At 56.7% G+C, this 14,499-nt stretch overlaps 1 protein-coding gene across 27 annotated transcripts in view; it reads left to right on the forward strand.

The window, feature by feature from the left end:
• ARHGEF7 (Rho guanine nucleotide exchange factor 7) overlaps nt 1-14,499 on the forward strand; it is a 102,845-nt gene that overhangs the window by 42,899 nt on the left and 45,447 nt on the right. For 19 of the 27 annotated variants that reach the window (XM_081551940.1, XM_081551942.1, XM_081551941.1 and 16 more), the window contains 3 exons: nt 1,208-1,292; nt 4,042-4,172; nt 8,577-8,778. In XM_081551940.1, coding sequence (XP_081408066.1) covers nt 1,208-1,292; nt 4,042-4,172; nt 8,577-8,778 — 418 coding nt within the window. Of the gene's footprint in view, nt 1-1,207; nt 1,293-4,041; nt 4,249-8,531; nt 8,779-14,499 lie in introns of all 27 variants that reach the window. The other 8 variants (XM_081551962.1, XM_081551961.1, XM_081551965.1 and 5 more) reach the window with 3 other exon arrangements.

Genomic DNA, 14,499 nt, shown 5'->3' on the forward strand with positions numbered 1-14,499 from the left:
TGAACTGTAGACAGCCGTGATTTTCGAGATTTGGAGTAGCCCTGTGTCACGGGTCTGTCCTCACAGTGACATTCAGAGCTGTGGGGGCATGGTGGGGGGTGTGGTGGGAGCCGGGTGGGTCAGTGCCTTTTTGCTGCCTGCCGCTGTTTTCTGCATATTGGGTATGGTGAGGTCTGCTTGTGCGGGTTTCAGCTTCTAGGGCGGCCCATGCGCATGGACTGAACAGTGTGCCAGGGCCTCGCTGGCTGTGCTGAGTCCGCTGGGGAGGTGAGGCTGCGGGAGCCGGGCGGGTAAGAGTTAGCTGCGCAGGGGGCGGGAGGCAGGAAGAGGAGCCGGGGTTCCTGGCAGGATGTGAGACGGAGGAACTGTGAACCGGGGCAGAGGTGGCAGGCAACCTGCAGAGGAAGTCATTCCTGGGATGACTGGTCACCGGAGTTCTTTTTTGCCCCAGTGAGAGAACCTTTGAAATATGTTAACATAGTTTTCATTTTGGCATATGAACACATCTTTCTGTTAATTGCACCTCTGAAAGAATTTTTTCCCCTGCTTTTTCTGGCACCGAGTTGTGGGTAATCTGATGGTTAAATTTTCTGGTGGGGGGAGGAGTCATTTAGTGACCCAAAGCTGTCTGTGACCTTCCGACAGCATTCGGGATGAGGTGTGTGTGTTCCACCCATGATGTTTGTGCATGCGTCCTAGACCGCGTGCTGTGTCTGGGCAGCCTGACGCGCATTCTCTTTCAGCTGCTGGGCGGGCGGGGACGGGGCTGACGCGGTGTCCCTGGTCTCTGGGATGGAGGCGTCCCTCTTTCTGGAATCTTCCTCCCTGTTTCCTCTCCCTTGACTCTTGTGTCCCCTCTGACGTCTGGGCTTCCCTTTGGCTGCTCTTGACTTTGGCCTCGGCTGTGACTAGGAGAGGAAGTCTGTCGTAGGCGTGCCTGGCAGCCTTGGCCTCGGTCTAAGGAGAAGAGCCCTCTTGGAGTGCCAGGAGTGCCCCAGGGCACTGGGAGGGTGGGGCAGGGTGGTTCAGAAATGGACACAGCCCAGGAGCAGAGTGGCCGGGGAGGGGGTCTGGCCCGGCCTCCTGGAAGCTGAGCTCCTTGGGTGCCCTTGCCCGGGTCTCACCTGCAAAGCCTGCTGCACAGAACCACCCCGTCCCACCCCGGTGCTGGGCTCAGCTAATCCTGCTTGTTCTCTTTCCCTTGCAGACGTTTGATGCAAACGATTTGTATCAGGGGCAGAATTTCAACAAGGTCCTCAGCTCCTTAGTGACTCTGAATAAAGTAACAGCAGGTAAGTGTCTTTCTGCTGAACTTGAGGTAAGGGGGGGAGCCAGGGGCAGAGGCCTCGCCCTTCTGTCAGCCAGGCGGGGTGAACGTTACTGAATTTAGAAAGGATCTCACCAAGTTCTTGGCTGTGACTTGGCTGCGATATTATTATCATTCCTTGTTAGAGCAGCTCTTTCTCTTCAGGTCCTTGTGTATCTCAGTGCTTTCCCTCCTCTGCTTGAGTGAGCAGCAAAGGGGCCTCGTCCTCAGGCCCTTCAGATGGGGGCACTCTCCCCTCACTGTGCGGAGAGGAACAGGCCCCAGGGACCACCCCCAGGACCCTCACATCTCCTGTTTGCTGAGGGGGCTGCGCCGCCTCCCAGAGCATCCCGCGCGCCCACAGTTCCAGGCCCGGCTTCCGCTGTCCGTGCTTGACCTTGGCTTTCAGTGGAGACTCTTGGCTGTTGCAGTGACAGCACCTCGGGTCATGCTGAATTAGGACCCAGGTGAGTGAGTGTAGATGAGGGTGAAGATCTGGATCCCGGAGGAGAAGGACAGAGCATTGGGCTCCTAGACAGATGTCAGCAGTTCACCCGGAGGAGGCCTTGCAGGGGGAGATCTGTGGCATTCCGTGAAGGCCATCTGTCAGGCAGCATGCTGCCTCCCGGGCCCCCACGGTGAACGGATGGACTTGATGTGAGTGCCCAGTAGGGGGGCAGCGGCCAGGCTGGCTCGTGATAGCAAGGCTTCTGCCCGCGACTCCACGCCCCGGCCCACCTGCGGTCACCCCCAGCCGCCAGGGCCACGGCCGACGTTCTGTCCTAGTGCTGGACATGCGCTCGGGCCGCAGGCAGGAGCAGCTTCAGTAGATACAGACCCCACGCGAGGCTGGGGGAGAGACGGCAGGTCGGCTCTCGCCCTGGAGGCGTCCGTTTCCAGGGGTCGGAAGGTGAGAAGAGGGGGCCGGAGGATGCTTCTGCTCCGTCTGCCAGGTGGTGATGCTCGGTCATCGAGGCAGGCGTGCTGGGCTCCACGTGTCCAGGGTAGACACGGTGCCATCGCTCTCACCCCATCTGGTGAAGAAGTGTTTCTCGTGTGTTCTTGACGTCACTGGGTGCAGAATGCAGAGCGCTGTTCCTTATGGAGACCTGCTTGGACGTTCTGGAGTGAACTCGGAGCTTCTCTCTTCAGCCCTTAAACACGAGGCCAGAGCCTCGTCACGGGCGAGGACTCTCTGCCTTTGGTTTGTTGGCTGCTGCTGTTCGTGTTTGGTTGAAGGCGGTGTGACAGGCGGCCGCGCCTTTGCAGCTGTCAGCCATAAGGGGCCAGCTCCGGTGTAAGACGGGCTTCTCTGGGGGCTCAGTGGTAGGGAACCCACCTGCCAAGCAGGAGACATGGATGCGATCCCTGGGTCGGGAAGATCCCCTAGAGGAGAAAATGGCACCCCACTCCGGTATTCTTGCCGGGAAAATCCCACGGACAGAGGAGCCTGGCAGGCTGCAGCCCATGGGGTCGCAGAGAGTCGGACGTGACTGAGCGACTGAACAGCAGCAGGTGTAAGGCAGGCGCACTGCCCTTCAGGGCTGCTGTCGGCCCGGTTGAGAGAAGTCCGCCTTTGTCTTCCCTCTGCTCCTGGCACTTGAGGGAAGTATTCTCGGGCGTGTGGGCGAGTCCTTGCCTTTCTCTTGGACAGAGGAAAGATTGGTGGTGGGGAAGGAAAGGTCCTGGGCGTGCTCTGGGCACAGGGGCAGCTGCTGGGCAGCTTCCTCATGCATGTCCTCTGGGCGCTGGTCCGGTCTGCGCTGGCGGTTGCCCAGGCCCCCATCCCATGGTGGAAGTGAGTGCTGGCAGCGCTCATCTGGGCCTGAGAATTGGAGGGTTTCTGGACAGAGTGTCCAGGGGGTTTTAGGGCGGGAGTCCTAGATGCCCGGGCCCTGCTGGCTCTGGGCACTCGGGGAGTGCACACTCCGTGGTGCCAGCCTGGGCGCTCTGAGAGCAGCTGGGAAGCTCCGTGTCCCTGGGAAGTCCTCTGGCTCTCAGCTGTTGATGACTAATTCAGCATTTCCTCAGACACTCTGCCAGCCAGTCCGAACAGTCCTGCCAGAAAGAGCGGGCCTGGAGGCCCCCAGTTTCAGGATGTTTTCACGGAAGGTCCCCACGCAGCTTCAGGACGTTGCCAGGACCTGCATCTCAGGGCAATGATTCCCTGGAAAACCTTCTTGTGGCCTCGCTTTCACGATCACGCTGCATCTGTGAAACGGGCTGCTGACCTAGACGTGCTGGGTGGTGGTGGGGCATGTGGTCCTGACTGGACTCCCAACAGGAACCGAGCCTTTGGTGCCCTTGACCCTGATCCTTCACAGCCTTGGGAGGTGAGGAAGGTGTGGCTGCCGTTGTGCAGAGGGACTCGCCCTCTGAGGGGCCACTAAGGCCAGAAGGGGCCAGGGGCTTTTGTTGCAAGTCAGAGTCTTTCCTTGTTCGCATAGTCACACTGGGGCTCGCTGGCCCTGAGGGCAGGCATGGTGCAGGGAGGCCTGGGCGGTGCTCCCAATTCCCCGGGAGGCCTGTTTTTTCCCAGGTGAGAGGAAAGGATCGGAACAGACGGCCTGATGACAGAACCGATACACGTTCCTGTGCAGCTCGTTTCTGGGAAGGACAATGGGGGTGCGTGTGGGTGGGTTCCGCGGCCAGGACTCTGGCTGCCGGGACTCTGCTCTCGGCAAGGGGCAGGTGGGCAGCAGGGCACTCAGCCCGCCTCCCTGACGACCTTGCAGACATTGGCCTGGGGAGCGACTCCGTGTGTGCCCGGCCCTCCTCCCACCGGATCAAGTCCTTTGACTCCCTGGGACCGCAGTCTGCACACAGTCGGACTTCACAGCTACTCCAGGGCCAGTACCGCAGTTTGGTAAGTGTGCACGTGGGTCCCGGCGGTGGGACGGGGGGCTGGGGCTCGAGAGGCGCTCGGCACGGCGCGGGTGCCTGTGCTGCCTTGCCCACCTCCAGATTATCTCACTTCACGTCGGCTTATTTCAAGACATACCTCTGTTTATCTGGAGGGATGTGGGCTTTGAAATGTTTTCCTCATCACTTGCATGGTATTTTCTTTCCTGCTCTACACACGATTAGAAGTTTGGGCGCAAGAATCCATGTCTCGTACTTAGATGATGAAGACAGGGCTAAACGTGGAAGAGCCTCGAGGTGGTTTTTCTCTTTGTGAGAGTGTGACGGCACACTGCGGGGTCAGGCTGCGGTGTGTGAGAGGGGCTCCCTCGTGAGTGCTAGTGAGGTGGGGGCCCCTGAGGTGGACAGACTCCAGGAGACAGGCTGTGAGCACAGACCCTGGGAATGAGGCCTTGGGGCCATGACGTACAGGGCCGAGTGGAGCCTGTGGGGGCGGCCCCCACGCTGGCTGATCAGGCTGAGTGTCCGCGTGAGGCCCACCAAGCCCCCCAGGGCGGACGCCGGCTTCATCAGCTGCTGCTGTGACTCTGCTTCATGCGACATCCTAGTAATCATTTTATGTTGGAAACTCAGCGATCTTGTCATGTGAGTCTGAAGAGAACCGACTCTTCTGTCTTCAGAGGCCACTGCTTTCTGCTTACCCCATAGGGCAGTGTCGCTCAGCGCTTGGGGATCCTGGAGAAATAAAGCTGGCCTGGTTGGAGCTGTGCCTTGCAGAGAGATGCGTTTGAGTTAGGTCACGCAGTGCTGTTAAAAATGGACAGCTTTACAGGGGGCGTAACTTGTGCCTCTTCCTGAACTGTTCGCGCTCTGGCGACTCTCCCTGCTGTGTGTGCCTGACGTCTTCCCCTCAGAGGACCCCTGGAGCCCCGTCTCTGACCTTGTGAACAGCACAGCCCCCCGGGTGGGGTTTCTCGGTGCCGGCTGGTCAGCGCTTTATGGGGACTGACGCTTGTCACCCCCGCCCTGGGGCTGGAGGGACTTAGGGGGCCCTGTTGGGAGCATCATGGTCCAAAGGAAGGAAGGTGTCCAGATCCCTTGAAAATAGCTGCTTCATGAAATACACACGAAAGATGCAAGAAAAGTCAGCAAGCTTTGGGCAGAGAAATCTTTGCTGTCTGACCCATTCACTTGTGACAATTTCATCTTTTTTGTTTTGTTTTGTTTTTGCATAAATGAGGACTGGATTGCAATTGAATAATTTTACTAAGTTAAATATCCTTTTATGATGAATGTTGCTGAGATCATAGTAACTATGGGACTGGTGTTTCATTAGAGAAATTTTGTCACGCCATAAATGGAAAGCCCACGGCCACCTCAGCTGTGTGGTGGGCATGGTGAGGCTCCTCCTGACCTGAAGGGGAGGATGAAAGCTGAGATGAAAAGCTCGTGACCAAAGACTCCCTTTGCCGCGTCTGGGCAGCAGTGGCAGTCCCGGGCCACCCCCGGGGAGGGCCGGGCTGGTGCGGCGTGGCCCCCGGTCCTCTCCGTGCCTTGGGCCCACGCCCGTTCTTCAGGGTGGGGGGTGCTTGATGGCTGAGAGTCTGCCGTCAGAAGCGAAGGGTCCAGAGTGCCCTGCCCTCCGCTGATGCTGCCCTGTCGGGGCCTTCGCGGAGCGTCCCTGTCTGAAGCGGGGGCGTCGCGGCGCTGGCCAGTCCGGCCTGGTGGGAGCTGTGGGTCACGCCTCCTGCTGCCTCCTGACGGCAGTGCCCCGTCCCCCCTGGTGCCGCCTGTGCGTGCCTAGCTGTTGGGGATGGGCTGGCAGGGGGCTCCCGGGGCAGTTTGACATCCTCAGGGGCCTGCCCTGGGCCTTAGCTTGTTGCTTGTCACATGCCACTGTTGGAACTCGGCACCCTGACGGGCTCTGCAAAGCCAGGATACGTCTCAGAAAGGAGGGTGTCGTGGGTCTGAGTGGGTGGCAGACGAGTGACGGCATTGCTTGGCAGCTTGAGGCACGTGCGGGTGGCTGCGTCTCTGACCGGGGCGAGGGTGGCGTCCCTGCGGGGGCGTGACCCGTCCAGCCCGCAGCTCTCAGGTGCTCCTCAGCCTGAGCCTGAGGGGACAGTGCTCAGTGCAGGGTTCCTCCAAAAGCTCACAAGAGGTTACTGTATTCAGTGTTTTAGGTAGTAAATATTAAGTTTGCATTAAACGTTTAATTCAGTAGATAAAGATTGATGTATTGATTTGAATTATTAAGTAAACATGGTTTTTAATAGCTGATGTGTGTTTAAATAGGTAAATACACGTGGACTCTCGTAGGCATCGTGTCGGCTCCTCCTCCTGGAGCTCTGCCTGAGCACTGGCTGTGCTCTCTGTCTTTACATCCGTTTAGTGGTACGCACACCCCGTGTAGAGTCGGGTGCTTCTCGGAGACTTGCTGCTGAGAAAAAATCAGTAGAGACACCACTTTCCAATTTCTCTATAGGTTCTTTAGGTATTTGGCTGTGGCTCTAATAAATGCCCTATACAAAGCCTGTGTTTTTTTTAACAGCACAGTGTTGTGGCCGTGGACACCCTTCAGTGAAAGGGCATCGAGCTCCCCGCTGCCCGGCCCTCCCCGGGTCCTCTCTGCCGGCGGTGGTTAGTGCACCGTCATCAAAGCTCAGGCTCGGTGGGGCCTGTCCTTCCCTGACGGTGTTCTGTGTGCCTTTGGCAGAGGGCATTCTGCTCTTTTGCCTTTTTCGAAAGACTTGGGCATTCAGACAAGTCAGGGTATCTCCATTTCCTTTTCCCAGGGAATGTGTGAGGCCTCTGTCACCACCGTCTGTGGACTCACTGCAACCCGAGTCCACCCCCGCCCCGCCCCCCGCCGCCTCCCTCCCCGTCTCCCGGTTAGTCCTGTTTTGGTGGGGTGCCTCCCACACTAACGTCCTGAGTGAGGGTGCTGTGCTTGTGTCTCTGCAGAGGTCTTTATCGAGACACTAGAGTCTTCTTGTCTGTAGTTTTCTGAAGTTTAGCTGTGACGTGAATCGGTCCAGATATCTTGAGGCGTACCTCTTTGGGGTTCACTCAGCTTCGAGACGTTCGCCTGTGTCTTGTCATGTTTGGGACACGTCGAGCCGCGCTTCTCAGACTCCTTTCAGCGCGGTCCTCTCTCCTCCGAGACTCTGGCCCCACCGTCAGGCCTCTGCCATCCCTCACAGGCCCTGGGGCTCTCATCTCCGGTCCCCCCGTCAGGTCTGCCGTCCCTCACAGGCCCCGGGCTCTCATCTCCGGTCCCCCCGTCAGGTCTGCCGTCCCTCACAGGCCCTGGGCTCTCATCTCTGGCCCCACCATCAGGCCTCTGCCGTCCCTCACAGGCCCCGGGCTCTCATCTCCGGTCCCCCCGTCAGGTCTGCCGCCCCTCGCAGGCCCCGGGCTCACATCTCAGGTCCCCCGTCGGGTCTGCCGTCCCTCACAGGCCCCGGGCTCTCATCTCAGGTCCCCCGTTGGGTCTGCCGTCCCTCACAGGCCCCGGGCTCTCATCTCCGGTCCCCCCGTCGGGTCTGTTGTCCCTCACAGGCCCTGGGCTCTCGTCTCAGGTCCCCCGTCGGGCCTGCCGTCCCTCACAGGCCCCGGGCTCACGTCTCAGGTCCCCCGTCGGGTCTGCCGTCCCTCACAGGCCCCGGGCTCTCGTCTCCGGTCCCCCCGTCTGGTCTGTCGTCCCTCACAGGCCCCGGGCTCTCGTCTCTGGTCCCCCCGTCCGGTCTGTCGTCCCTCACAGGCCCCGGGCGCTCATCGTTGTCGTTGGTTTCACTGTGTCAGTTTGAGTGAGTTTTGTAAGTTCTGTTCCATTTCTGAGGTTTTCTATTTTATTCATTCGTTTTGAGAGACCTTTGCCTCGGTGTTGGTATCTATGTCTTCTCAGTCAAGTTTCTTCATTCGTGGAACGAGGGGCATCCTTGATTCTTCCTTAGACACGTTGAGAGTGTGTTGGAGGACGTGGCTCCTGCTTGCATCTGACGGGCTTTCGTGCAGCGGTCCTGGCTGAGGGTCGTAGGCTGTGCTTCTGGGGACAGGCTCATTGACCGGGCGTCTGCGGGGTTCCTGCTGGACCCTGACTGTTGACGGGGGTTGGTGAGACTCTGGGCCCGGCTCCTGCGCCGAGGCTGTGGGGCGCAGGGGCCCGTGGATGTGTGTGGAGTGTTCCTGTAGGCTAACGTGGCCCGAGTAAGACCTTGCTGGTGGTTAACTGGCCGGGGCCTGGGCGGCGGTCGGGGTGCGCCGCGGGGCAGGGACTCCAGTGTCTCCGGCCGTCCCCCGCGTGTGCCCGGGGCGGCTCTGCTGGGATGCTAAGTCACACCTGGTCTGATCGTAGCGACAGAGACGCCGTTGTCTTCATGACGTTTCCCTCCCTTCTCCCCTGTAGGACATGACCGATAACAGCAACAATCAGCTGGTCGTCAGAGCCAAGTATAACTTCCAGCAGACGAATGAAGACGAGCTGTCCTTCACGAAAGGCGACGTCATCCACGTGACGCGGGTGGAAGAGGGAGGCTGGTGGGAGGGCACACACAACGGCAGGACCGGCTGGTTCCCCAGCAACTACGTGCGCGAGGCCAAGCCCAGCGGTGAGTGGGGGCGGGCGGGGCGGGGCGCCCTGCTGGGCGCGGGTCCGGCCCTGGTGGGGGGGTCAAGGCCCCCGTGCGTCCTGCCCAGAGGGCCTGGTGTTCCCCACACTCGGGCAGGCGTCTCCGGCTGCTGTGACACCAGCCCTAGAAAGCAGACTTGCTCTGCTCTTTACTGTCTGTGAGGGGAAGCCTGGCGCGTGTGAGTTTTTGTTTTGTGGCAGCACATTTATATCAGGCACGGCTCATTGTCCCCTTCAGGGCTTGAAGCTTCCTGCATTGTGTTGGCTGCGTTAGTTTCTTATCGTGGATGCTTTTGCCAGTCATGTGGTGTTGAGTGATTTCTGTCCCTTTCTTTGCACTAATATTTAAAATGCATCCCCTTCCGTATGTTTTCTGTAGTTGTTTAACACTGTCTGTTGAATTTAAGTAATCATTCCACGGCCTGTCTCATTTCGAAAAGCAGTGGTGGTCCCGGCATCACTTGCGTTTCCGCTCAGGTGTGAGCGCCTCGTGGCGCTGCGGGCACTCCTGGTGCTCTCGTCAGGATGCTCCAAAGGGTCAGGAGCTTTTTGCCAGGACCTGGGGGCAGAGACCAGTATGTGTGCGCATCATGTCCCAGCCAGATCGGGCTGTTCCGTCGTTGCTGGACCTCGTGTTGTTTCTAGCTTTGGGCTCTGGTGCCTGACGTCACTGTGCACAGGCAGCCGCAGGTGTGCGTCTGAGGCCTTTCAGGCCTCGTGGATGCGTAGCTCGGAGCGGAACTGCGGCTCACCCGGGGACTCAGTTCAGGTTTTGAGGACCTGCTGTGCTTCGTCCACAGTCGCTGTCCCATCCCCATAGCAGGGCACAAGGGTTCCTGTTTCTCCATGTCTCTGCCAGCACTGCTTGTTTCCTGTTTCTTTTTTTTTGATAATAGCCATCCTGGTGGGTGTAAAGTGGTATCTCATTGGCGCTCTTTTTTCTGTAGTTGATCATAAAAACAGTATTCGTTCATTATCATTAGAAAACTGCTGCTAAGTCACTTTAGTCGTGTCCGACTCTGTGCGACCCCATAGATGGCAGCTCACCAGGCTCCGCCGTCCCTGGGATTCTCCAGGCAAGAACACTGGGGTGGGGCGCCGTTTCCTTACCCCATAGATGGCAGCTCACCAGGCTCCGCCGTCCCTGGGATTCTCCAGGCAAGAACACTGGGGTGGGTGCCGTTTCCTTCTCCCATAGGTGGCAGCTCACCGGGCTCCGCCGTCCACTCCCTGCCCCATTAGAACACAGTTAACAGTAATAGCCAAGTTTTTGTGTTCTGCTTCCTATATAAAGTTCTTTCTATCTGTGACTTTCAGTCCTCACCACAGCCCGAGAAGACAGTGTTGTCGGGATATTCAGGGCATAGGGTGCAAATAATACCCTCCCCTGAACACCCTTCTCTTAATCTGTCCCCGGGCGGAACCAGCCGAGAGCACAGCGCTGGCGTACAGCTGCCTGCATTACAGACACGCCTGCTGGGAAATGTGCCTTAGTCTGCAGCTTGGCTGGACTTGCCAGTAGCCGCCAGGGACAGCCAGCCAGCCCTGGCTCTGGCCCCTGAGCCTGAATGCTTGCGAGACCGAGAAGTCCTTCTGGGGCTGAGAGCGCGCTGGGCCCTTGGGAGGAGGTTGAGGGTATGGTGGTCTTTGCCTTTACCAAGAAGGTCCAGGGGTCACAGAGCTGGTGATGGGCACGCCCTCAAGAGTCACAGAGCTGGCAGAGGGGCGTGTCCCGAGAGGGTCTCGTAGCTGGTGGAGGAGCAAGCCGTAAAGAGTGGGTTCTGCTGATGGTGTAGACATCTGTTGAATCTGGGCTTCTTGAATTCTACTGTGAGCATTTCTTTTAAATGGAAATTCTGGTCTGATTTTGAGGCATGATAGTAAAAGTGTGAATGAGTACAAATAAACTTTTCCTTTCCAGGTGTTTCTCCTCCTGAAGTTTCCGGAGTTAACCTTTGAAAATGATACTGCAAAAGTAGGGTTGTTTTCAGGTGGACGTGAGTGGTCAGCGTTGGCTGTGGTGGCCTCTGGGTGCCCGCAGCCTGGCAGGCCTGTTCTGCTCTTACTCCGCTTCTGGGGGTTCACTGGGCACCACGGGGAGGGGCAGACACCGCTCTGAGAACCAGCCATTGTGTTTTTACGCGTTACCCGCATCAGGAGTGACCGCGTCCCTCTGTCCGGCCTGTAATCCCCATTTCTCTGACCTAGTCCTGTGGTTCTGTGTTTGTGTTTGAGGCCCCTTTAGTTGTATGTGTGTAACTGTCTTGCTGTCAAACAGCTCCTTGCAGGGCTCACCTGGGATCCCTAGTTTTCATGCCACACTGAGACTCAAGTAATTGAAAACTTTCCTTGTTTTCCTGTTTAGTTTTAAAATATAGAGAATGGCATATTTGCTCAAATGAGTCATCTGGTAGGCTGGCTGTTGTTTATTTGATTGTCTAGCTAAAGGAATAACTACTTTGAGGAGTATGTTTCCATTCCTAGTGTTCTCGGGTTACTTGAATCTCTTCAAGTGGAAAGCTGTGCCTGTCTGATTTTAAACGTGGGCATTTGAGAAGGAAAGACGTGAAACCATGTTTTTACCATATCACTTTGTAACAGTTGAGGGTGAAAATCCAGGATCATGGTAACAGTTGTGTAATTGCATTTTTTTTTTTTTTTTTTAGTAATTTGTATGACTTTCTGATTTTGGAATAGATTTCCTCTTCTTAAAGAGCAAGTTTAACATAAACATTGTGATTTGCAGTATAATATATCCTTCATTTTCTGTAAACAACATGCCAGGTCCCAGCATACAGACTCCTTCCTGTAATGCCAGGTCCCAGCATACAGACTCCTTCCTGTAAGTGGCCATCATGGCAGGAGCTTTTCTGTGTTAAGCTTTGATTTGGTTCACAGATGTTTTTGTTGAATACACAAAGCTGAGGTCTCCTCCTCTGTGATGGCCCTGGGGTTGTGTGTCTCCGGGTGAGCTCTGGCCGCTTCTTGGGGCGATCGCGTGGCCGTGCTTGCCTGCCCCCTTGTGGCTGCAGACGGCAGTGCTCCGTGGATGCCTGGGGCCCCAGTGTGGTTTCCGGCTTGAAACAGTCCCTCTGAAGACAGGAAGACTCCCTCAGAGATCCAGTTCCTCAGACCTCTTCCAGGGGTCTGCGTGAGGATATTTCAGAGTTCGCTGCGGACGCGTTGGATGTCCTTCCTGAGTATGTGCTGTCCTACGGAAGGTGTATGTCAGTGTCCCTGAACATTTTCTGTGCACACTCTTTTGGTATGTAAAACTCATTTTATTCACACAGTTAATGTGTATTTTACACACACAGACACACGTGTGATGGCTTGTTGAATTTGTGGGATAGAAGGCAGGCCACCAGGAAGCCTGTCGTGGAGCACTGGCGCTGCCCTCAGGGGTGCGGGGCGCTGGGTCCAGTGATTGGAATGTGGGCGCCCCGGGGCTCGGGAGCCCCAAGTCCAGGGCCACGTGGGCCCCGGCGCCGGGTTTCGTCTCTGACACGTTGAGCTGATGTCCTGCCGTTTCTCATGGTGTACGGACCGCACTCACCTGCAGCCCGCTCCTCAGATCTCTCCCTTCCCGCTTCCCTCCGCCCTGCCCTGTCGGCCTGTCCACCGAGGTTTCATCTTGGACCACAGGGCTCATTTCTAGAGGCTGTTTCCTTCTCCAGATGTCCTTCATTTTCTTGGTGCCTGTTTGCTCATTCCGGCCCCAGTCTCTTTCGAGGCGTTTTTTGCACACACGCTGTAAGCCCCTTGGATGGCCATGTTATTTCTGCATCTCGAGATGGGTCCCCTTGTATGTCTCCTGTTCACACTCTCTTGGTGCCCAGTTCTTGATGAGCTTGTTTTCTGTTTGGCTGTTCTCTGATGGCTGTTCTGTGGGTACCTTCTTTCCCTGGGCCGCGGAAGTACTTCTGCAGAGACGGCTGACCTTGGCTTCTGGGCCCCAGAGAGCTTTCTCGCCCTTGGAAAATCCCCAGGGTCCTCAGGAGGAGGTGTGGCTTTGGATTGCCCGCCGGGCGGGTCAGGCTCCATTTGATCTCTCCCAGGCTGTGTCCCCCGTCCCAGAGCGGCCTCTCTGGCTGGCCTCCTTTCCGGAGGCGTACGGGGCTCTGGGTCGGGCTGCCCTGCGCCAGCCCTGCCTGCAGCCCGGCCCGGGGCAGCCCCATGCTGCCGTGCTCTGCAGCCTTCGTTACTTTCCGCACGTGGTGGGAGGGTCCCCAGCCCCCTTTTCTCAGCACGTCTGTGTCTGCATTCTGCTACCGGCGCTTTGTAGCGTTCATTGCAGGAAAGCGGAGACAGGCTGCCTGAGTTGCCCTGGAAGGTGCACTGTCCCATCCTCAGGTTACCCTGCCCTCCTCACTGGGCGTGGAGTCTATCTTTAGCTCTTGGGTGGGCCGCAGAATGTTTTGTTTTCCTTAGGATGTTAGGAAGGCTGCGTGTTTTAAGATCTGTTTCCTGTCCATTTTCCTCTGTTAAGAGTGGCCCTGACTGGCCCCTGTTGTGTTGCGTTAACACGTCCAGGCTCTCTGTAGAGGTGCTGGAGGCCCGCAGGTCTGCGGTTCTGCTGCCCGCGCCTCCACGGCCGCCTGTCCCTGGAGCGCTCGCCCCTGCCCTCGCGGTTTTCCTGCGGGGGGCACCGTGCCTTCTGCAGAGGGCCTGCAGTGGCCTCTCCGTGGGACAGCTCAGGGAGCGCCTGCACACGGCGTGTTCGTGACAGCCCAGAGGAGTCTGTCTAGCGACCAGCACATTGTATGCTCGCCTTTTCTTTTTTTTTTTGAGTGAGAAAAGACAATCTCTTTGGACCTAAACTTGATTTGTCTGGGTCTCTTCTGCCTGTCTCTTGTTTTTATAGAATGGTAGCTTGTAGCTTGCTTTTGAAAAACGTCTTCCTTATAGTTCTCATAGTAAGCTGATTAAATTTTATTAACCGTGATGTTGTGAGGTATGTCTTAAACTTAAGTATTGATAAAATGAGGCAGTTGGCAAATGATTTGCTTTTAAAAAATTGAAAGCAGATTCAAGTCACTCATGAATTAACCTCGCTTGACCTGTGTTGCCATGCACCTTCTGTGACTTCTTTCTGATCCCAGGGCTGTAGTTTAGGCTCAGCCGTCTCCCCTTTACTGTCGTTGCATATGCTTCCTCCAGATGGCAGATTTTAAGGAGGAAAAGGCATTTTTTTTCTTCAGATGGAAACATCAGTTTTTCTTCCACAGTTAAATGCTAAGATACAGATATAAGAATTGGGAGGGAAGTTTTCCTCCTTGTACCTGTCTTGGCTTAAAAGTCACTTATTTCCCATGAAGTTCTCTTTTCCATCCTGTGGACAGAGAGAATTCTTTCAGCTGGGAATAGCACCTTCTGTTTTGTTCTGTATTTTCACCCAGTTGGAAACCCTTATAGGGAGGCACTGAAGGAAGATTCAGGTCAGCAGCTCCACAGGAGGAGGGGGACCCGCAGCTAAAGATAGGCATTTTGCTTTGGGCTTTTTACGGGTTTCTGGTGCTTAGAAGCTAATGGAAATACTGAGCAGCTGGGATCTGGGACCTGGAGCTCGAGGGTGTTTGGGATTGGAGGGCAGTGCTGCCAGAGACAGAGGTTCTGGACAGGTGTGCTCTGGGGCACCGCCAGCCATCTGCGGCAGGCCCCTGTGGAGGAGGTACGGGAGGATGCGGGGCACGGAAACCGA

Source organism: Giraffa tippelskirchi, chromosome 12, assembly GCF_054371585.1.
Source record: "Giraffa tippelskirchi isolate mGirTip1 chromosome 12, T2T-mGirTip1v1.2.pri, whole genome shotgun sequence".
Lineage (NCBI taxonomy): Eukaryota > Metazoa > Chordata > Mammalia > Artiodactyla > Giraffidae > Giraffa > Giraffa tippelskirchi.